The 23234-nt window shown below is 46.2% G+C and overlaps 2 protein-coding genes across 2 annotated transcripts in view; both read left to right on the forward strand.

The window, feature by feature from the left end:
- Positions 1 to 14790, forward strand: part of PAK2 (p21 (RAC1) activated kinase 2) — a 42440-nt gene extending 27650 nt beyond the window's left edge. Inside the window, exons 6-15 of the mRNA XM_074546925.1 lie at positions 282 to 389; positions 1645 to 1777; positions 2170 to 2233; positions 2684 to 2732; positions 4521 to 4633; positions 4789 to 4906; positions 6772 to 6871; positions 9340 to 9536; positions 10196 to 10333; positions 11244 to 14790. Coding sequence (XP_074403026.1) covers positions 282 to 389; positions 1645 to 1777; positions 2170 to 2233; positions 2684 to 2732; positions 4521 to 4633; positions 4789 to 4906; positions 6772 to 6871; positions 9340 to 9536; positions 10196 to 10333; positions 11244 to 11330 — 1107 coding nt within the window. The 3' untranslated portion in view covers positions 11331 to 14790. The remainder of the gene's footprint in view (positions 1 to 281; positions 390 to 1644; positions 1778 to 2169; positions 2234 to 2683; positions 2733 to 4520; positions 4634 to 4788; positions 4907 to 6771; positions 6872 to 9339; positions 9537 to 10195; positions 10334 to 11243) is intronic.
- A 137-nt stretch (positions 14791 to 14927) lies between these two features.
- On the forward strand, positions 14928 to 22761 carry LOC102072538 (aquaporin-12). The gene is made up of 3 exons (XM_005489541.4): positions 14928 to 20066; positions 20887 to 21003; positions 21834 to 22761. The coding sequence occupies exons 1-3, from the start codon at positions 19211 to 19213 to the stop codon at positions 22013 to 22015; spliced, it is 1155 nt and encodes a 384-aa protein (XP_005489598.4). The 5' UTR covers positions 14928 to 19210; the 3' UTR covers positions 22016 to 22761.
- The last annotated feature ends 473 nt before the right edge of the window (positions 22762 to 23234 follow it).

Consider the following 23234-nt stretch of genomic DNA (forward strand, 5'->3'; position numbering starts at 1 on the left):
AAGTATTAAACTGTGTAAAGATTAAAAGTATAAAAATTAAGAGGTTTTTTTGTGGAATAGAAACATAAATTTGGGTGGTCAGTCACATATTTTACTGCAGCAACAGCGTTTGAGTCTGATAATAAAATGTAATAACTGAAGGATAGACTGAATGGTTTAAATTATTTTCTTTTGACATTGGTAAGAATTATTTTCTCTTAATGTGAAGAAAAAAAATATAAAGTCTTTAATACTGTGGGAGAGAATTCATTTATTTTTTTTAAACTTTGGTAAAAATGTAGACCAATGCCAAAGGTTCAGAACCATCAACAGCTGTGGCAGATGATGATGAGGATGATGAAGAGGCTCCTCCTCCTGTCATTGCTCCACGGCCAGATCACACAAAATCGGTGAGCGGCTGTAAAACTGACAGACCTGCATTTCTCAGCATTGCAGAACTTCTGCTTTTTAAGGAAGTGTTTTATTTGGGCAATAAGCTGCTGTAAGTTTTTAGGGAAAAGTTCTGTTTTTTGAATTTGCTAAGAAAATACCTAGTTTCTGAGTATCAGTTGGATTAGAAGTCCTGTAGTTAATAGAATCATAGGATTATTTAGGTTGGAAAAAACCTCTCAGATCATTGAAATTTGTCGATTTGTTTGTCAGCTTGTGTTGAAGACATCCAGTTATGCTTATCCTTCAACTCGAGATGTGAGGAGGAGGAGGGTTCTTATTCCTAAATAAAACCAATAGGCCATTTGTGTAACTTTGTGCAGCACAGTGATACAGGTGTAATGTATTTGCTTTCCTTTATTTGATTGGGTTGCAGCGTGGTAGCCCCTCCAAGTGCACCACCTAAACCCCAACCAATGCAAATTTTAGATTTGAAAGCTTATTTCACTCACAAAGCCATCAGCACTACAGGAATAGTGAAATGCTAGAGAAGATGTTATAATTAAGTTTTAGGGCAGCCCTCATCTGCACACCTTGGTAATGGTGTCCCAGGGGTCCCATTTACTCCAGCTCCTTCTTTTGGCTGTGGGAGCTGTTCATTTTGCTGCCCACTTTTTCCAGCAGTGCAAATGGGAATTATGTTTATTTGTCTAGGGAATATTGCTTTATAATTTCTTACTCTTGGGATTTAGACATATAAAAGGTGAGAGGTCCAGAGCTGGATATTTCTGGAGTAGCTGTGTATATCTGTGTACAGCTCAGGAGGAAGTTAAATCAAGCTCTATGAAATTAAATCCCTTAAAAAACCTTAAATTGGAGACAACTGGAAAGTATTTGAGAATCTCATCCTTCTTTTGGTGGCATCTTTTTGATGGCAATCAAACATCTTTTTCCTTCAGATCTTAGTAGAAGTTGATCTCACTATTAAATAGTGGTTTCTGCTCTGTTAACTGGTATGGGTTATAAAGAATAAGCAGATAAAAATCTGAGGAACCCACTGTGGAATCTCCTGGCATCCTCTCTGTTCAGGAGATGCCTGGATCTCTTTGAGAGGTCAGTAATGTTGCCAGCATCTTGTTTTATGGAGCTTTAACGTGTCTCAGCTCTAATTTCTGCCTCCTACCTGTTATAAATTGTTGCTTGGGGATCTTTGAGGGCTGTGGTGGGTTTCAGTGGTGGCAGAGCAGCTGCTCAGGTCTCTTGTGACCCTTGCAGATTTACACCCGCTCTGTCATTGACCCCATCCCTGCCCCGGCCGGTGACACCTGCGCCGACAGCGCCTCCAAAGCAGGGGACAAACAGAAAAAGAAAACCAAGATGTCAGATGAAGACATCATGGAAAAACTACGTAAGTGCCTTCATTTCAGATAAGCAGGGGAGCAGTGGGAGAGTTTTGGCCTCTGCCTTGCTTTGTGTGCAGTGCTTGGGTGGCTTTGTGTGCAGCAGCGCTGGCTTGGAGGGTTTGTAATGCTTGGAGCCCTGTGGGGTGGAAAACAGGGATAGAAGTCACAACTGCACTTCAATCAAACCATAGTAACAAAATAGTTTCTGCTGTTGCTTGTTCCATAATCATCTTGGTGATTATTTTTCACTGTGTTAATGCTCCCCTGCAGCTTTGGCTGTTGGTGCAGCAGCTTTGCTACTTGAGCTGATCCATTCTTGTGCCTATCTTGGCCAGGCCAGCCCTGCTGTTAAAGGGCAGTGAGATTGGACTGAATTTTGATTGTTTTTTTCTTTCAGGCACTATTGTAAGCATAGGAGATCCCAAGAAAAAATACACCAGATATGAAAAAATTGGGCAGGGGTAAGTATTGACCCCAACTTTTATCCCCAGTGGGCCAGTGTTAGCAGCAGGGTGCTGTTCTCTGCCTCACACCACTGCCTGTGCAGGCAGAGATGTTGGCTGCATTCAGGAGATAAATCACAGAATCCCACCCATGTTAGGGTGGGTAGGGACCTTAGAGCCATCCCTTGAAGTTCCACCCCCTGCCATGGGCAGAGACACCTTCCACTATCCCAGGTTGCTCCAAACCCTGTTCAACTTGACCTTGAGCACTTCCAGGGCTGGGGCAGCTGTGACCTCTCTGGGCAGCAAACAGTAAAGTAAAGAAACAGTGAAGGCATCACTGGAAAAGTGGTGGAAATTCTGAATTGAAAACTGAAACAATTCTGTGTTTTTGACTTGGCTGTTCATGTGTGTGTTTGTTACACAGGAAGATGCAACTTGCTGTAACATTTTTCTTTCTCTTCACAGGGCTTCAGGTACAGTTTTCACAGCTATTGATGTGGCAACAGGGCAGGAGGTAAGATTCCTGTGTTCTTTTTTTGTTTAAATGTTCTTCTGTAGGTGGCCAGAATTATTTGAGTGATTTCTTTCAGTGGCTCCCATTGCTGCTATCACCTCTCAGATCTCTTTGTCATAGTCAGTTTTAACAATGTGCTTGTTCTATAGTAATCAGATGGTGAAAGCTAAAAACAGAGATTTGTCTTTCCAATGAAAAGCAGAGAGAGTGAGGTGTTCCAGAACTGAGTTTGTAAAATGGTTTATCCTTCAAGAATTGCACGCATTGTTGTGTTATGTTTTCAGAAATGAAATTTTGTTTAGTCTTGGCACACTTGGCTGTGGCTGTCTCTAGGGAAGCAGCTTTTCTCATTTGATGCCCTCAGAATGTTTCTCCATATCCTGCTCTTTGCTTTCATCCCTTGGTTTCTCCAGTGGAATTGGTGGCATCAGTGACCATATCTTGGGACTCAGATTTTAGGAATTATTTGTCTCTGTTTAACTTCAGATTTCCTTCATTTTCTCTCCATGTTTTTATTTAAATTCTTTCCTAAATTTTCCTTTAAATATCCCCAAGTAGGCATTCTTTAGGTCACTGATAAGTAAATGTCCTTTCTGCAGTAACCACATTCAGCAGTCCTGCAGTGGAGGAATACATCTCAATGCAACATGAGCCTTGCCATCACCTCGGTGTCTCTTAGTTTGCTCTCTCCACACTGCAGAATTCATGTCCTCTTGCTGATTACAGAGTGAATTTTGGGGTCCAGGGCCTTTCTGAGCACTGCTCTGCACTTTGCCACTTCATGCAGTGCTCAGGTTTCCTCTGCTTAATGCCTGAGGACAGAGTTAGGTTTGTTCAGTAAGAGGAACACTCCTCTTAGAGCTACCCAGTGACAGGACAGGAGGGAACAGACAAAAATTGCCATAACGGAAATTCTGGTTGGATATTAGAATTATTTCCCTCTCAGACAGGATGATTTGCCATGGCACAGGAGCTCAAGAGGGGTTGTGGAATATCTGCTCATTGATGTCTCCATTCCAAACTCCCACAAGACCCTGCTCCACCTCCAGTCATGGTTATTTTGTCACTCTGTGCTGCAGAATGATGAGAATTTCTTCCTTTAATGTCCTTGGCAGTATAATTACAATAATTTTTACAGGATTATGTTGGTTCTCGTGTTTGGTTTTGGAGTCAGCCCAGGTTGTCTTGCTGAGCTCCAAACTGCCTCCTTAGAGTGTTGGAGTTAGTACAGCTGGGATGTTTCTTCTCCATTGTAGTACTTGTCCTTGTTATTTATTTCCTGGATGAGGTGGGCCTTTATCTTCTCTTTTCTGTCTTGGGTAGTTCATTAATGCCTTTGAGAGGAATTCCCTCTGCCTCCCAGCATTCCTTACACCCAAACACCAGTTTGGTCAGAATAAAGAACAGCAAATTACCTCGCCTTCCATTGGTGGGCTCAGATTTTCTCTCTGAGTGCTACAGGATTCTCTTCTGCTTCAGGCCTGTTGATATGGAATTGAGTGAATATCCTTCTGCCTCCTGAATGCCCTTTGCTGTCTGGTCTGTCCTCTTACTGTTTGTGGATCCTTTCAGCTGCAAGAGGATGATGGTACAAGTTGTGTGCTGATCAAGCTGAATTCTTTTAAGTTGTATGCTGATAAATCAACAACTTGCCAGCCACAAACTGTTCTAAACTCCTTTAATCCAGTTACAGGATTCCTTCTGCCTTTCCACTGTATTGAGAGTGGCTGAAAGGTTTGAGTACTGAGGTTTGAAATTGCTGTTTTATTTTTTTTTTGCGTTATTCAGGTGGCTATTAAACAGATCAATTTGCAGAAACAGCCCAAGAAGGAGCTGATAATTAATGAGATCTTGGTAATGAAGGAGCTAAAGAACCCCAACATAGTCAACTTCCTGGACAGGTAAATGCAGCCAGCTGGCTGATTGCTCATCCCAAGGGGGTTATCCCTGCTCAGACCTGCCCTTCCTCTACCTGGGGGTCTTGGAAGCAGGTGAGGCTCTCTCTAAATGGTCACCCTGATGGCACAGGGACATGCTTTTGTTTTTCTCTTTGTAGTTACCTCGTAGGGGATGAATTGTTTGTGGTGATGGAGTACCTGGCTGGAGGCTCTCTAACAGATGTGGTCACAGAGACATGTATGGATGAAGCACAGATTGCTGCTGTGTGCAGAGAGGTGAGTGTGAGGGGCTGCGTTGGAGGAATGAAGGTGCTCCCTATTCCCCTGATTTTGATGGCATGCTCAGATTAGCACTAATTGCCACAATTGCTGCTGAAGTAAAGAATGTTGAGTAAAGAATGTTCATTCTTTACTGTTGAGTAAAGAATAAATGGTACCATGAGCAGAAATCAAAATTGCAGAAAATAACAAAATTAGGTTACCTCAGAAAACTGGGGCTTTGCAAGTTGTAAGACAAAAGAGGTACAGTGGTTTTTGAGAATGTTTGGTGGCGGAGCAAATAAAATCTGTGGGTTTGGTACCTGGGGTGTCTCATCCTGCTGACAGTGTTAACAAAAAGATATGAATAATGTGGACTATTATTAACAGAATAATATGAGTAAAGTTCAGGGAGGAGCATTAGAGAAGTTTAGCAGCTGCAAGGAATGGCTTTTTTAATTTGGACTAACAAAGAACATTCAGAGGCACTGAGAAAAAAATCTGCATATTCGTGTATGGGTAATGTAGAAAGGAGAAAAAAGAAAGAGAAATAAAAACTCCTGAAAGCTTTGAAGTGTTTTCCAGAAGGAAGAAGGGGAATGGTGTCTGCTCACAGTTTGGAAGTGGATCTGCTGAAACAGGAGTATGTTAAACATACGCTAAAATAAAGATGAACTGAGTGCAGACTATCCCTTTCTCCCTTTAGTCATTCCCATAGTGTGTGGCATCTATAGTTCTGTGCCAGCTAAGCTTTCTTTATGGATTTCTCAAGAAAATAATGCTCCAGAAGGCTGTAGATGGAATAACTTGGTGGTTGCAGTAAGATTTCAAATGGAAGTGTTAAAAGCAGCTGATACCACATCTTATCAGTGGTTTCTGCCCTGAGCAAGTGCCAGTATCCAGCTCAGGCTTGATTTTATCATGGCAGAAGGAGAATTGTGTTATCTGCTGTGCAGGAGAAACTGGAGGCTTTTAAAAAGCCCATCTGACTCCATCAGCATGACGAGAGGTTTTGTGACTCACCCCAAGGGAGGGGAGGGAAAGCAAACTTGCACAGTAACGTGTATGGACAGGGAATGGTTTCCAGAGAAACCAGAGCTGGAAGCAGAGAACCAAAAGAGTAACTGTTTACTGTGACACTAATCAGCTTTTCTGAGGAAGAAATCAAATACTGAACTATTGTACTTCATCATAACTCTGCTGCCCAGTGTTTTAGATACATTTGGTTTTGCAAATCAGTGTCACTTTGCTAAAGCAAACCAAGATTAAAAAAAAAATAATTCAGTGGGGACATCTGTGCCAAGCTGCAAATGTTCTGCTTAGATGGAAAGAGAAAAATCTGGCTTTTGTTCTTTTGCCTTTTATTCTCAAATAACAAAAGTAAATTTCATTATGGTTTTGGGCAGCAACTTAGTGTGAAAGGTTTTCATCTGAAAATAATGCAAACCAGTATTAGTGCCTTTCAGAATGAAGATGTTTTACAGCCTTCACTGTAGAAGCTGTGTGGATGTTGGACATGAAGCCTCACCAATTCCTCTTGGTGAGACCTCAGCCTGAAAAGCTCTCACTTAATCCTTTATGAATCTGTGGGATGTGCCATAATTAACATCAGGGATTTCTGAGAGCATCCTGGGAGATGAGGAGTTTAAAGGATTCATTTGTTAAAATAGAGAAACTCCACTGTGAGATGATTTTTGAGCTCCTGAAATCCAGAGTGTATTTTTTTTTAGCCCAAGAGCTTCCTCTGCTGGTTATTTTCAATAATACCTTTCCATTCTTGCACTCAGAGCTGGGTGAGGGTGTGAACTTGGCTTTGAATTTGTGCTCAAGTGCAGCAGTTCTGTTCCTGGTTGCTGAGTGGTGTTTTTTTCTCTCCTATCCAGTGCTTGCAAGCTCTTGAGTTCCTCCATGCCAACCAGGTGATCCACAGGGACATAAAGAGTGACAATGTGCTGTTAGGAATGGATGGATCAGTTAAATTAAGTGAGTAGCCAACAATTGTTTCATGTTCTATTTCCCTTTTCCAGGAATCTCTGCCTCAGAGTGTGTAAATTGGTAGAAGGAGAATTAGCAGGGAAATTTAAGGTGGTTTTTATTGACTATGAGTAATAGAAACCAATTCTGTTATAAAATATGTATCAGACAGCAGGTGCTGATACTCTGAGGGCCCTCAGACTGGGGCTGTGAATGTGTTGGCCCAGAAGGATGATGAAGCAAACCTGTGGCCTCATGAATTCGTTGGTAAATAGGAAGTAACTGGCACAGACAGTGAAGCAAAATGGGAATGATTGCAAGAGCAAAGTTGCAGCAAACTGCAGTGACTTTGTTAGGATGTCAGGAGTTGATATTAATGTTTTGTCCCATTCATGAACAAGAAAATTGGGCATTATTGGTCATTTATTGCAGTCTAGTCTAACCCTGTGCTTTTTCTTGGACTGGAAGTGTAACACTTTCATGAATATAATCATGACAAAACAAACTACTTGCTTTTCAGGTAATGGTTATGCATGGATAGGCTTGGACAGTAAATCCTTTCTGGTGTGTGTAAATAAAAATTATGTGAAAGCTCTGGTAGCTGTCAGGACTGTTGAGAAAGAGGTGCATTATCTACTTTTCTTGTATGTAGGAATGTACAAAGCATATAACAATCAAAGAGTTAAGGCAAAAAGATATAAAGCAAAAAGTGTTTTCAGTAGGAATTTGAAGTGCCATGAAAATGTGTCTTAGCAATATTCCTATTCTAGATGGTTTGCAGTCTCATTTTATTTATGAGATGGAGTGTGAAGAAAGATTACCAGCAACCTGATTTGCTTGCCAGCATTGTTGGATGTGCTGCTTGCTTGCATAGGGAATTTGATTTTAAGGATGTGATGTGTCTGTGCACAAGCTGTGGATTCAGAGGCTGAAAAGAAGTGAACAGTTACAGCAGAGGATGTGGCTGAAAGAGTTAGCTGGAGAAGGATCCAAATTGCAAAAGAAGTGTCAAAGCAAAGTGGTCAAAGGACTGAGTTAGTAGCTGAGTCAAAATCATCATGCCAGCACATTGGGGGAGGATGAGGAGGAAGGAGACACAGGAGGAGACAGGAGTCAGCTGCAAAAATTCCCTGTATGAAGGGGAGGTGGTATAATCAGTGCTGAACAAGCTGTTCTGGGCTGTGTGGTTATGGTGCTTTAGCAGAAGTTTAGGGTGGGAGAAGCTGCACCTTCTTTTTGAACTCTTGCCCTTCTCTGAGGGAATCTGGTGGCAGGACAGGTGTCACCACTGCAGCTGCACATGCTGCTGGTGGGGGAAACTGCTCCTGCCTGTCTTCTTCCTCTGTGCTGCTGGCTGGTGCTGCAGGCCTGGCTGGAGGGTCAGGAGAACACAATGCTGCTGCTTCCCTGGGCTGGTCACAGAAATGGGCCGTGCTGGGAGGTGGCTGTGACACCTTGATAAGGCCAAAAAGTGCAGGAGTACCTTGGTAACTCCTGTAGGGTTGGTTTTTGTTTGGTTTTGGGTTTTTTTTAAGGCATCATTTTGACTGTCAGGGTGGGTTAGTTCTGTGTTAAATGGTCTTGGCGCAGCTTGGCACTTCCATGACTTGGCTCTTTCCTTAGCACTGCTTGGCATAACACTTCCAAAATCGCCCTGGAATTTAAATTTCTCTCTCTCTTCTCTCCCTCTCTCTTTCTCTCTCTCTTCTCTCTAACTTAGTGTCAATGATAAGGTAATATCTGTCTCCTGCCTTAACTGTGTTCTTATTGATGCTTTACATGCCTGGGAAGTGGGAGTGCTGCAGCTGGATAAAGTAACATGATGGGACATGCATTGCTGCTGCACCTGAAGCTATAGGAATAGGTGACTTTTCTCCTTTTCTTGAGTGTGGTTGTTCTCTTTGGTAGTTACCTTGTGGAAAGGTTTGTTTGTCCAGGTTCCTGCTGCTGAGTGGGGTAGCACTGCACTTCCCTGGAGCCTTGTTTCCGTGTCTGTCAGCTGTAGTACCTGTATAGATGGCCAAAGTGCTGTGAAATGTTGACCTCAGTAGCTGCACAAGTACAATCTGTTTGGCAGGGCAGAAGCCATGGAGTGTGGATGGATTTCTTCTAATTCAGGCTGTGTAACACACCACATGCAGAACACTCTGCCTGTGTTCTGCCTGATTGCTTATTTTGGCTGTTACCATTCTAGAACTCTTGGGCAAAACACCATTCTTCTGCAGGATAATTCTTGTTTCCAGAGGACAAAAGCCTTGTCTTCACTCCATGGAATTCTGCCCTGCTTAAGCACCTTCAGGTTTTGTATTTTCATTGCACGTTGGCTTTTTAAATACGGAGAATGTAGTGGGGGAGGAAAGAAGAAACTGCTCCCAAAACCCCTCTCAATGAAATGTTTGTGTAGCAATAGAAAAGTCTTCTAGAAAAACTTCCTGATGTGCACCATTTTAACCTGTTAAACTTGTGTTGTCCTGCAGCTGACTTTGGGTTCTGTGCCCAGATCACCCCTGAGCAGAGCAAGCGCAGCACCATGGTGGGGACTCCGTACTGGATGGCTCCCGAGGTGGTGACACGGAAAGCCTACGGCCCCAAAGTGGACATCTGGTCCCTGGGCATCATGGCTATTGAGATGGTGGAAGGAGAGCCCCCATACCTCAACGAGAACCCCCTGAGGGTAAGAAGCTCCTGGTGTTGCTGGAACTGGGTGTTCACCACTTGTTCATTAATTGAATCTGCATTAAAAAGAAAATTAAATGAAGAAGCCAACAAGCTTCAGCAGTACAAGAAAATTCCTCCTGAATTCTGTCTTGAATTTGCATTCAGCCTTATCCTGACTCCCCATCCCTGGAAGTGTCCAAGGCCAGGTTGGTCAGGGCTTGGAATAACCTGGAATAGTGGAAGGTGTCCCTGCCCAAGGCAGGGGTGGAACAAGTTGGGCTTTAAGATCCATTTCAACCTAAACCAGTCTGGGATTCTGTGATGATGCTTAGAAGATTTGCCTGCCTGTAAATAAAACACAGGACTTTGACCTCAGGCCTCTGTGATAGTCTGGGGAAAGCAAACCCAAGATATTGTTGAAAGTGCTGCTGTGTCACAAACTGATGTTTTCTTTGCTAAGGTCAGTATCTGTTGCCAAAAGATCTTGAACATTATTTTGCTACTGGCAAGAATAGGTCATGAGTGCCTACACCTGTGGCATTTTTACAGTTCTAGTCTCTGAAGTTGAGGAGATGTAGCTGCAGGGCCCTCTCATCTGAGGGCTTGCCACAAGGCAGGTCACTTTGGCATCTTTTAAAGCTTGGTTTTGGCTACATCTTATTCTTCATTTTACAGGCTTTATATTTGATAGCAACTAATGGCACACCAGAACTCCAGAACCCTGAGAAACTGTCCCCAATATTCCGGGAATTCCTGAACCAATGTTTGGAGATGGATGTGGAGAAAAGAGGATCAGCCAAAGAATTGCTACAGGTGAGACCCTGCTGCTTCTCACAGTGAGGTCCAGAAGGCAGAGTCAGGTCAGCCTGTGATGAACCACACCATAGACTGGCATCCTTTCTTCTTTTTTTGTGTGTTTTCTCCTGGGAACTGTAGTGAGAGTAGTTGGCAGGAAATATTTATAATATACTCCAAAGTTATTCCATCATAATCTGTGATTTTACTCTGCCACTGCCAAAGTGTCCAGCAGTTTGGGAACTCCCTTCAGAGGGTGGCCATTGATAGCATTTGCATTGCTTTTCATACTTCCACTTGCAAGTGTGCCCCTCAGAACTCCTGATTAAATAATCTGCTGGTCTGACATCAGTGTCCAAGCCTTGAAAAGAAAAGTTTCCTTTCTCCCCACTGGGTTCTGTCTTACAAGCTGAGCACCTGGAGCAGTGACACCATTTCTCCTTTTAGTTTTGATTTTAAATACTTTCTGTGCACTGGGAAAAGGCTGGTTTGTTACATGAGATCTGCTTGTAGGCAGCATTGTGTGGAGGTGTGAGAGAATCACTGATGCCATTCCTGGGGAGAGCAAGGAGTAGCTCTGAGGCAGATGGTCTTGAGGCTTTCCCAGTAAAGCCAGCTGCTGCTTCTTACCTTTTTCTGATTATTTCTTGTTTAGATCTTTGTGTTTGCTCATTGAAGTTGAAGTGCAGCTTGAACTTTTTCCAAAACCAGTGAGATATTCCAGGAGAAACTCCATTGGGCAAGGCAGTGTGATCCCAGCCAGGATTGTGCTGTCCTTGTAACCATCAGGAGAAACAAATGACACAATTGAACAGTTAAAATGCAGAGTCATTGCTGCCTAGCTCCATGGAAACATGAAGCCTGCTGGAAATCAAACCTTTAAAAGTGTGTCTTTCACTGATTCCTCATGTTTCTGTCTTCCTGGCAGCATCCCTTCTTGAAACTGGCCAAACCTCTGTCCAGCTTGACGCCACTGATCCTGGCAGCCAAAGAAGCAATGAAGAGTAACCGCTAACATCCTGCCACAGCCTTCTTCCTTTTTTGTTTTGTTTGTATTTTACAAATCTTTATAATATATGAAATTGTTACACTTCGGGGGGGAGGGAAGGGGTTTTTGTGGGGGTGGGAAACATCTGCAAAAGGGAAGAAACTCTCATCCAGAAGACACCCAAGTACATTGTGGCGACTCTAGAGATCCCTGTCTGGGGTCCAGAAGGAATTGAGGGCTGAATTATTGGCCTTTGTGGGGTTTTTTTATTCTGATTTTTTTTGTTTCCCAGACAGCCCAGAAATACCACTTGCTGTGCCCGGGGCTTTAAGGGGTTTTAACGACTTCGCTGTAACAGCTCCCGTTGTACCCTCTGGGTACTTTCAATACTTGAATGACAGATTCAAGCTTTCAGAGAGCAGTACTAATTTTACCTGCTGATCTCTTTGACTCTCCTCTTCCTCCCCTCTACCTGCAATCCCTGTGGGAAGCTCCCAGTGACCAGATTCACGGCAGGTGTGGCGAATGTGAAGGTACATCTTGCCCCTCGTTTCTTTTTCGGATTAGCTGTCGCTGTACTGTAGAATCAACAACTCAGTTACTTTAGGAATCACAATGTATGGAGATTCTTTACACTTTTTATGATGAAAAAGGAGAGAGAGAGAGGGGGAAGAGAAGTATTCAGCTGTTTCTCATACCTGTGCTCTGTGGACTTTTTTTTAAATCAAAAATGTGGCCTCTTTGTAGAACCTTAATGATCGGTCAAGTCTTTGGATGTGGGTTATGGATGTGTAGGTTGGGGTCAGATACTTTATTTATGATCAAATGATCAGTTCTAGTCAGGGCAAGAAAAAATTCCAGCTGTCTTCCTGTCTGCTCTTTTTTTCCCTGTTAGATTTGCTGGCCAGAAGCTTGAGGGATAACGTGCTTGGTGCAGTGGGTGGTTCACAAACTTGTATCTGTGCTCTGACTTGGGCTTTGGAAGTTATGCTGGTGCCTTTGACTTTTTTTATTTTACATTTCCCTTCTTTGTATCAAATACATTTTTGTATATGTTGTAATTTCCCCTCTCCTTCCCCCGCCAAGCAAATAATGCATCAACCTATGGAGTTGTCAGAGTTTAAAGTATTAGAGCTATTTTTTTCCAGTTTTGTATGTGCTCCATTTGTACTAATGAAACCAGAAGAACAAATAACCAGATCTGAGGACACTGACGATAGAAGATTTTGGAAACATGATGTGAACAGATGATGATGAACACCTGGAGATGCCAAAGTTGTGAGATGAAGCAGAGGGGAAGCAGTGCTGTCAGACCATCGTGGGGCCTGTTGGACTGGCTGGTGTCACTCTGATCTTGCCACTGAGGATTCTGTGCTGGCCAGGATGGCTGCAGCCAACCCTTCAACACAACAAAAAGTGCCTCCTTCTGAAGGACAGCAACAGCCTGAGCAGTTGAGTTCTTGGGGTGTTGCCAGGGTTGAGTTTAGCAGAGCCTGTGCCCCTTTTAATGCTACAGTCTATGCATTTCAACCTCCCCAAGTGTTTAAGGAAGAGCCAAGTGGTGCCAATGTGCCAAATGAGTCTGTGAAAGAATAACCATGACTTTAGTGGGATTGTATTGCATTCCCAGTGGGGCAGGGCCTGGGACAGACAGAGCTACGGTTGGGTATGGACAGAGGACCCTGAATAAAAATTTTTGCACACTTTTCCAAACATTGCTGGCAGGGGATAGAAGTCATTTTCAGAGAACTTCAGTATCTCTATAGAGAGAATGACATTTTGGGGACTGGTAGCCAAGGTATGACAAAACAAACTTCCAGGTGAGAGTGGCTGGGCAGGATGGCAGAGGCAGTTTGGGAGGATGGTGGAAAGGAGCAGGGCTGGGGTCTCACAGCTCCTGGGGGTCCTGTGGGGCCAGCAGGGTGCCTTGTTGGGCAGGTTCAGCTTGTGTTCTGCTCCTGTGTGGCAGTTAAAATCCGTGTTGGGTTAATGATCTTAACTGTTCCTCACAGGGACAAATCTCTCTTGCTCTAAGTGTGAGAACAGTTATGGCTTCAATTTTAAATTCAAGGAAATGTCTCATGCCAGGTAAGGTAATCCAAGTGCATTTGCCTGGAAAAAAGTTTATTATGAGCCATGGACACTGTAATCACCCTGTTTTGAGTGTGTCCTGGCTCCCTGGTCAAATGGAGCAGTGAGGAGGCTTGGCTGAGGAAAAAACCTGTTGTACCAGTGGTTCCCTCTTTGTCCATTGCTGGCAATGGACTTGGTGAAACTCCTTGTGCCAGAGTTAAAATGGGAGCTTTTCTTTCTTTCATCTTTTTTTTTTTTTTTTTAATGGCACAATCTAGATAAATTTAGCTTTTTTAAATAGAAAACAAGAAATCATTAAGTAATTTTAACTTATTAGTTCACTTTTACTGGTGAATGAGAACGGTTTAAAACGTATGTTGCAAAATTTGTCCAATTTAGCCTGCTTAGGAGACGATTTCTGAAGATTCAGCCATCCTAATGCACAAAACTTGGCCCAGTCCCAAGTTCCCAAACTGTGTGTGTGTGACCTGGGATGATGTTCAGCTCCAAGGCTGGGAAGTGCCAGCATCTCCCTGGCCCCCTGCAGCAGCTGTTCTGTGGTGGGGTTTCCATGGGGAGCAGAGGTGGGGCTGGCAGGAGAGGAGAAGGAGAAGGATTTTGTGCTGTGCTTTGTGTCTGGAGGGTCAGGCATTGCTTTTCTGAGGGTGCCTGCAAGGTGAGGAGCTCCAGGGTGTGGGTTTTCCCTGCTGGGAGCAGAGCAGAGTCCTGGGGTGGGTGCAGGGCTTCGAGCTCTGCTGGGGCACTGGGGACCAGCCAGAGCTGGAGGAGATGATGGGAAGGGATGAGTTGCATCCAAATGTGGGGATTCCTGTGCATCGCTCTTGGGTGCCCACCCAAGATCCTGAGTGGGGATCAGATGTGCACACGATCCCTGTGAAGTGTCAGCTGGGCAGCTTGTGGCTGAGGTGCAAGTGTGCAGGGAGTGTGAGATTCCTGGGATGTTGTTATCATAGAACAAACCAGAGTTCTTAATAAAAATAACCATGGGAATGAGCACTTTGCCCTGCCTTAGGTGTTAATGAGATTAATTGGAGCTTTCCCCCCTGGCTCTCTGTGCAGGGAGGTGCAAAGTTTTGGCTACAGCAGATGGGTCCCCTTGTCACAGGGGCTGGGGAGGGAGCAAAAATGTGATTAAGGGTCTCTCCAGCTGGAATTGAGTCACTAAATCTCTCTGGTCTGTTTTTCCCTCTGTTCCGTATGCTGTTGATGGGAATGGAAGTAGGTGCAAGCTTTCTTTTTATTTTTTTAACTGTCTTCAGATGTTAATGTTGCCTTTTGTGTAATTTAATCCCATTATGTTATTTAATTGTTACTGCAATATTAACTACTGTATTTGTTGACTTTGTTTAATAACTGTTCTTTCAGGGCTAGAAATAAACTTTTAAAAAACCTTTGGGGTTTTTTCTCCCCTTTTCCCTGTCATGAGTTTATGCCTTTGATAACAAGAGTATCTGAAAGGGTTCATGTGTCAGTGTTTTACTGAGATTAACAGAATGTATTTGTAATTAAGATTCTTATGAATGCTTTAATAATGGTGGATATAATTTTATGCTATACCAGCCTATTTCTTTAAAGTTTTATTACTCATCAGTGTCAGTACCAGCCTGGGGATCCCCACAGGCTTTCCTGGATGGCTGATGGGAGGAGAGCAGCTCCAAAACACCCTTTTCACCCACTGTGGAAGAGATCCATGTGAAGGGAGCAGAGCAAGCACCAGCCTGGCCCATCCCAGCTGCACCTTCCCCCTCCTTGGCCAGTACTGGGCTGGGACCTCTGGAGATGTGGTGATGATTCAGGAGCTGCTCCCAAGAGCTCTGCTTTGTTGCACCATGGGCACCATGCACCATCCTGCTTATCATGGCACAGGATCCATTGGGATTGAGCTGTCCTGCTGGCTGCTGGGGAGATTTGGGTTTGCTCCATCAGCGCTGATCGGTGTTGGACCATGGGAGTGAGGGCACCGGGTGCCGACAGCTCTTCGAGGATTTGGGATGAGATCCATGGTGCCCCTTGGCCTCCAAGGCTGCAGAGAGGCACTTCAGTTTTCCACTGGACCTGCAGAAAGGCTGTGGGATGTTGGCCTGCCAGTCCAGCCAAGGACAAGGAGGGATTTGCTTTGGGGTTGAGGCCGGGTCAGTTGGCTCCGGATGAAGTTCCTGCCTCAGTTGTGAATAGTGAGGACTTGGCATGTCCTGGGTTCCCTGTGTGCTGCTGGGAAATGGGCTCTTCCCCTTTCTTGCATGTTGTACAGGCTTTGCTGCTGCACTGACAAAGAGAAATGAAGAAACCGCTCATCTCCAGCAGCTGCTTCCCCCACACAGGAGAATGTTGGTTTGCTCAGAGCCTGTCTCTTCAGGGTTATCAGGTTGTTGTAGTATCTTTGTCTTCCTATATGAGCCACTCTTTGTGCATTTCAACTGGTGTTCTTTGACACTGCATTTAAGTGATTTGGCATTTAATTTCTGGGGGAAAAGTGGACAGGAGAAGGTGCTTAGTGGAACTCAGGACTATTGGGAATTTGATATTTGAAGGAGAGCAGGGCTTTGGCTGATTTTGGCTTGCACAGCTGAAAGTTGCAAGTGTTTGGTAAATCCTCCTAAGTCTTGTGTGAATTTGCTCATCCCTTGCACTGAGCCTGAGACTAAACCCAAGAGCAACCCCATTTTTTGAGCTCAGCTTATTCTAGATTGGGTATTTAAAACACAGTTCTTGAAGGCAGTAAATTTGGGGGCAGCAATTTCTCCCTTTCTGGGCTGCTGTTTGGCTGCAGTGAGTTACTGCAGAGCTGAGCACAACTGTTTGGACTGCACCAGGGTGGGTGAAAAGTGAGGATCCTCATTAGCAGCATTTTCATGGTGGTACCTGAGGAGCATTTTTGGGTTCAGTGCAGTTCCTGTGGTGGAGCACTGTGCTGCCCATAGATCCCTGCTCCTGGGATTTGTACAGCTGCATTTTTCCCCCCTTTTTAAATATATCTTGCATTTTGCTCCCAAGATTATTTTTAATAAAAACAGCTGTCCTCAGTCATGTGAGAAAGCAGCATGCAAGTTTGCTGAGCTCAGCCAAACTCTGGCTGTTGCTCTCCAGATGTGTGGAAGAAGCAGGTTCTCTAAGAGCTGTTTGCTCTGCTTTGAATCCAGCCTAAGGACAGATTTCTTTTCCTTGAAGGAGGAAAATACTAGCAAGTGAGAACAATGACTTTGTGACTTCTCTACCTTCAGCCTGTTAGGAGGGAGCAGGGTAGCACCAACACAGCTTGTCTTGCTTTTCCCAGCTGGTATCTGCAGTGGGAATGTCCTCCAGCACATCATCACTTCAAATCACAGAATCAGAGAGGTTGGAAAAGACCTTTAGGATCATCAAATCCATCAAGATTTCAAATCCCTGTTGACCTGAGTGTTAAAACAGCCCTTAGGGACCAGTGGTTGGGGTTTTCTAATGGGATTTTCCCAGTGGGAAGTTAGGAGTTGCTCATTCTCTTTCAGGATCCCCAGACTTCTGCTTTGGAGCTGTGTTGAGTCAGTGCAGAGGAGGGGAGGGCAGACAGGCTCTGTCAAGGCATGGATGTGTCTCAATGCACAGGCTCCACATCCTGGTGTTCCTGGAGGGCTCTGGAGAGTGAATCCAGCTTGGTGCAAGTGTGGATCAATGCTGAGGACACTGATGGGACTCAGAGCAGCTCCTTGGTATGGTCTGCAGGGCAGATGTGTCCACACCATGTGCAGGGCTGACCTTCCCCAGGACTGATGTCTCCTGGAATTCCTTGATGTTTCTAGAGCCAAGGATGGCCCATCTTTGTTATTTTTTCCTCTCAGTGACTGCTTGTTCTAAGGATTCAGGTTCTTTCACAAAGCACAGTTAACTCTTGGATCCCCTGGAGCCCTTTTCCTGCCTGACCATGAAGGGAAACCTTCCCCAGGTTCCTGCTGCCTTGTCACAGCAGCTGGGAACATCTGGCTGCTCCTGGAAAGCTCTAATCCACCCTCTGCCCTGTGAAACTTCCCTTAAATAACCTTATAACTCTTTTTTCCTGTAGCTGTTGCCTCTTTGAGAGTGAAAACAGCGAGGGAGCCAGGGTGGGTCTGCTCAGCTCTTGTGACTGCTCAGTGTTTTTGGGGAGTGTTTATTTTGCTGAAATCTGGAAGTGCCAGCTTGTTCCTGTCCAGTGGCTAAACTTAAATATCTGCATTTTAAGCCCTGAAAGCAGGTTTGGTTTAGAAGGACACTGATGTTCCAGCTACAGAAAAGGGGTTTTTGGTGGGAATATTGGAATTTTTAGACAGTTTTGTTCCTAGAAGAGCAGCCCTGCAAACCTGCATGAAGCCTGCTGTCAGCACTAACATAAATGAGGGAATGAGCCCCTGGCCTTGTTTAATTCTGTAGTTATCCTTGGAATCAACATCTCCCAGCTCCTCTCTCCAGCCTGGGTTAAATGTCCCACAACTGTGCCATGGGCAGAATTGCAAGCAATGGGTGGGAAATAGTTTTTAAACCTTGGAATGTTTATTTCCTAAGGCCTAACTCTTAACAATGGTTGAGAAGAAGGAGAAAATCCATTTCTGGGGGAAGGAAAAGCTGTTGGAATTTCTTTCCCAGTTTTACCAGTCTGTGTCCTGTGATCTGGTGGTTCTTTTCCAGGGACTGGATTTGGGCTGTGTTGCTGGGTCCTTGGGAGGTTTTGTTTCTAAAGAGGAAACTTTACTGGTTTCTCTACTCCTGAGAAACACAGGAGGAGGGAGGGGAGGTGGAAAGAATTGAGTTGGATTGTGATGTTGAGTATTTTATGGTTGGTTTTGCAGTAGCTTTGACCAGTACTTTGTTGCTGCCAGAAGGCAATTTTCTTCAGGACAAAATAACTAATTTTTGAGACTCTTAAGAGTAGTTCATCTTCTGTTATTCAAGCTAAGTCATTTGTTCATTTGGGGTGGAAGATTGGTGCTTGTCTCACCATCTGGAGGGTGAATTGGGGTAAAAAGAGTTAGAATGGGAGAAGTTCTGAGGCAGGCTGGCCAAAAGGTTTGGGGGGGAACAGAGGAGGGCTTGGATGGTGGCTGGTTGGCAGCTGCTCCCTCTCCTTGCCCAGACCTCCCATGGTTCCCAAGCCAGGGCTGTGAGCAGTGATCCCTTCCCAAAACCTCTGGGGGCTGGAAAGGAGTGGGGAGGGATGAGAGGAGGAGGATGGTGCAGGGGAGGTGCTGAGCTGTGGCCTTCACAAGCACCCCCACAATGTCCTGCCAAAGGCTCCTGAGGGAGAGGCTCCGATGCATTTGAGGCATCTGCTCCTGCTTTTCATGCCTTGGGCTGCACTGCTGCAGCCACCTTGACCTGCATGAAAAGCCTCGTCCCTGCCCAAGTGTGCTTCAAACCTGGGTTTCCTGGTAATTTCTTTTATAAATGACTTGGAGGGAAAGAAAATAGCCCAAATCAAAGCTGTTGGCTCTGTGTGTGTGACAGGGCAGTGAGAGGAGGCTGGGTTAGCTGCCAGCACTGCCTGTCCTGTAGGGATGGCAAATGTGGGCTCAGAGTTGTGACACTTCTGCTGCAGCTCAGGGAAATGACCCAGAAGACCCATCATGTATTGTTTACCATGGACTCCCAGAATGGTTTGGGTTGGAAGGGGCATTAAACTCATTTCTTTCCACCCCTTTCATGGGCAGGGACACCTGCTCCAAGTCCTGTCCAACCTGGCCTTGGACACTTCCAGGGATGGGGCAGCCACAGGCATTGGAGCCAAGCAGAAAGAAAATGAAATTTTTTGTTCCTTCTGGAAGAGCTGTCAGCTCTGGGGAGCTGCTGTGGGCTCTCAGGTGTGAATGCTGAGGGCTCAGTGCCTGGTGGAGATAACACCAGGATTTGCTGGGACAAACAGCTTGGTGGCTGCTCCAGCTGCCGTGAGTCCAGCAGCTCCCTGTGGCACTGGCATTGTCCCATGGGGGCCACACGTGTGGCCCTTCCCAGGCCTGTCGGGCTGTGCCACGTTTGCTTTTCCATGGCTTTATAAAGAGGAGGTACAAGAGCTTCCTCTGCTCCTTGCCAGACTCTGCCCCCAGCACAGCTTCGCTATGGATGGTTTGAATGTCTCCATTGCTTTTTTCTTCCTGGTTTTTGGGCTGTGCCAGTTGTTCAGGTGGCTTTCCAAAAGGCTTCTGTCCCCAGGGACACATGGCTGCCTTGCCAGGGAATTTGCTGGCTCCTTCCAGCTGTGCATGAGCTGCCTGGAGCTGAGGATGCTGATGGACATTGGCCCCTGGGGTGGTGGCTTTGGCCTGGACGTGGTCCTGACCCTGTTTTTCCTCCTCTCCGCTGTCCATGGTGCCTCTCTGGATGGAGCATCTGCCAACCCAGCGGTGTCCCTGCAGGAGTTCCTGCTCCTGGAGTCCAGCCTGGCAACCACGGGGGCCAAGCTGCTGGCCCAGGGTGTGGGTGCAGGCACGGGCTGGGCTCTCACCCGGCTCTACTGGTCCTGGGAGCTGACACAGCTGCACTTCATCCAGAACCTGATCGCTCCCGAGTGCAGCTCCTCCATCCACACCTCCCTGCCCCACGCTGCCTTCCTGGAGGGCTCCTGCTCCTTCCTGCTCCACCTCATCCTCCTCAAGCTGCGACAGAGCCACCCCCTGTACCGGGTCCCTGCGCTGGCAGCCACTGTCACCTTCCTGACCTACGCAGGTGAGCAGCACTGGCCTTTCTTCCCCCCAGTCATTTGGAAAAATGCCTCATTTGGGGGGAGGAACAGCCCCCTGTTTTTCATCTTCCAGGACTGGAGAGGTAGGGGTTAACAAGGTAATGACTGCTAAGGTGCTTGTTTTCTGTTATTTTGGCACTTTGGGCTATCTGGGCTGCTCTTGTATTAGCGGGGTTCCCATTCCAGGGAGGAATGATGAATCTGACTCCATGTTCTTAGAAGGGTAATTTATTATTTTATGATACTATATTATATTGAAGAATACAATATTAAACTATGCTAAAGAATGCAGAAAGGATACTTACTCAATGCTAAAAGATAATAATGAAAACTCGTGACTCTTTCCAGAGTCCTGACACAGCTTGGCACTGATTGGCCAGTGAGTCAACTCACAGCAGAACCCAATGAAACAATCACCTGTGGGTAAACAATCTCCAAACACATTCCAAAGGGGCAAAACAGAGGAGAAGCAAATGAGATAAGAATTGTTTTCTTTTTCTCTGAGGCTTCTTAGCTTCCCAGGAGAAGAATCCTGGGCAAGGGGATTTTTCAGAAAATGTGATGGTGACAGGCTGCAGGTGAATTTTGGCTCACACCTGTAGCTCAGGACTGGGATCACTTCCCTGGAACCTCTCCTACTGCAATCCCCAGTCCTGCACTGAGCTTTCCTGCTTCCCACAAAGCTCAGGGCCACAAGGGTGGGATTTCCCCAGTGTCAGAAGGCAGGCAGGAGGGGTCTCAGCCCTTTGTCAGTGTTCCAGAGGATGCAGTGGGACTGTTGGCCACGTTTCTCTTCCCACACAGCCGGACCGTACACGGGGGCCTTCTTCAACCCTGCCCTGGCCACAGCCGCCACCTTCCACTGCTCGGGGAGCAGCTTCTGGGCCTACATCCAGGTCTACTGGCTGGGGCCCCTCGCAGGTGAGAACTTCCCAGGGGCATGGATACAAGGCAGAAATGCTGAGTGTAACGTGGACTGTTCTGGAAAAGGGGTTCTGAACTTGGGGTTGCCAGTGGCAAGTGTCACTTTTCATCCTGCCTCATTGGCTCTGGGATCATCTCTTTGCTATCCAATTTTTTAAAATCCAACTTCTGCGTGGTTCAAGGACGGAAATCTCCCTGAAGCCCGAGTCTGGGTGAGGTTTAGCAAAGGTGTTTTAGGGCAGTGCCAGGCTGAGCTGTGCTTTGAGGCTGTCCCCAGCTCCAGTATGGCCATGGGGAGCTGGATGTGTGTTGAGAGTGGAGCCAGGTTCGGGTTGGGCTCTGCTCCCAGATGGACAAGAGGGCCTCAAGCTGCCCCAGGGGAAGTTTAGGTTGAGTATTGAGAAAATTTCTTCCCTGAAGGGTGGTCAGGCACTGGCACCCTGCTGAAGGCAGTGGTGCAGACACCATCCCTGCAGGGATTTTAAAGCCTGGATGTGGCACTGGGGTGATGACCAACAGTGAGGGAATGGTTGGGCTTGATGGGCTCAGAGGACTTTTCCAACCTTAATGATTCTCTGCCAGAAAACTGGGGTGGTTTATGGGTCAAAACAAGCATTGTTTGTTATGTTATGGACATAAGAGTGGCAAATTCTCCTTAAAGCAGAACAGTGAGGGTCCCTCAGCTCTCGGTGGGGACTCTCAGTGGTGCTCAGCTGCCTTTTGGCCATGGTGAAGGTTGTGACAAGGACCCAAAGCCGCTGCTGAGCTGTGGGGAGGGTGGAGATGCTCCCCACAGTGCCTGGAAGGGGTCTGTGCTCTCATTGCAGGGATGCTCGCTGCCCTCCTGCTGTTCCAGGGCAACATCCCACGCCTCTTCCAGAAAAACCTCCTCTACAGCCAGAAAAGCAAATACAAAGTGCCCAAGGCAAAGGTGACAGCGCAGGCGGAGGGTGACAAACCACAGAAGAAGAGGAAAGGAGGGAAGAGCAACGCGGAGCCCCGTGCCTGAGCCCCTCCTGGCCCTTTTCCTGGGAAAGGGTTTCCCGGTGTGAAGGATTTTGCAGCTCGTTGAGTCCTTAAAGCACCACAAAGTAATCCTGCAGGATGCCCCTGAGCTCCTTTGGGAATTGCTTTGAAAGCCTCCCTGGAGAGCCCGAAATGTTTCAAGCCCACACTGCTGGCTCAGAGGGAAAACACGGAACACTTTTGCATAAATTGCTGGTTGTCTTGTTCTGCCAGGAATCTTACAGAGAGCTGGGACCGTTCCATGGGCAGGCTTGAGCAACCCGGGGTTACTGCACCGTGCAGTGCCTGCAATAACCCCACTGGGTCTCTTGCAGCCCCTAAAAACAAAGTATAAGTCAGTAACTGCCTTGGGACACTTGGGATGGGCAGGAAACAGGCTTTGGTCTTTTGAGTTATTAATGGATACTGGTTAAAAACTGGTGGGGTTTGAGTTAAACTTGGCCTGAAGTCCTTGAATTGCACAGGCTGAACCTGGCAAGTCTTGGAGAGGAATTAAAAATGCTCTAAGGCAAAAGAGTTCACTGGCCACGGGAGAACCTGCTCCTCTGGGGATGTGCTTGGCCTGGTGCTGTAAAGCATCAAGAAATGGTGTGCAAAGGGTCTGTGATTAGGAAAAAAATAAAAGAAGAGACCCAGGCAGCTGCTGTGCATCCCTGGGCTCTGCTCCATGCCCAGATGAAATATTCTTAACTATAAAATTACAGTTTGTGGGGGGAAAAAAATTGCTGTGGTTGGCATTTGGGTGAGTGATGTCATTCTTGGGAGACATCCCTGAAAATGGGAGTCACTGTGATGCCCAAACCACCTCTGCCCTGCCTGCTGCCTGCTCTGGAAAGGGGGAAACACCTCCTGGAAATGGGGATCCCCCCGGGCTGTGCTGGGGCCAGGGCACCCCATGGGAGCTGCACCCTGGGTGACAGCACAGGGACATTGGGATGCTCTGGCTGTTCCAGTATCTCTGCCCTGGATCAGAGTTCCTGACAGGAATGACCTGCTCCCATTTCCTGAGGTGCAAACAGGGAATAAGCAAGTGGCACCCAGTGAAAACCTGGAGTGGAGGTGTCAGATGCGGGTTTGGTACCCAGTGTCCAGCCCTGCTGCTCCCTCTGCTGTGTCCATGGGGAGACATCCCCAGGGTGCTGCTGGGCCTCTGGGCTGCCCATCCCAGGTGATTTCCTCTGGGATTGCCCTCTGGAGGCACC

The sequence above is a fragment of the Zonotrichia albicollis genome, chromosome 9 (genome assembly GCF_047830755.1).
Source record: "Zonotrichia albicollis isolate bZonAlb1 chromosome 9, bZonAlb1.hap1, whole genome shotgun sequence".
NCBI lineage: Eukaryota > Metazoa > Chordata > Aves > Passeriformes > Passerellidae > Zonotrichia > Zonotrichia albicollis.

What these genes read in the sequence shown, in the direction of transcription:
- LOC102072538 (XM_005489541.4), top strand. Translation starts at nt 19,211, where the DNA reads ATGCTGAGGGCTCAGTGCCTGGTGGAGATAACACCAGGATTTGCTGGG. An exon ending in CACCTTCCTGACCTACGCAG is followed by an intron (nt 20,067 to 20,886) that starts GTGAGCAGCACT and finishes CTTCCCACACAG; the next exon opens with CCGGACCGTACACGGGGGCC. An exon ending in CTGGCTGGGGCCCCTCGCAG is followed by an intron (nt 21,004 to 21,833) that starts GTGAGAACTTCC and finishes CTCTCATTGCAG; the next exon opens with GGATGCTCGCTGCCCTCCTG.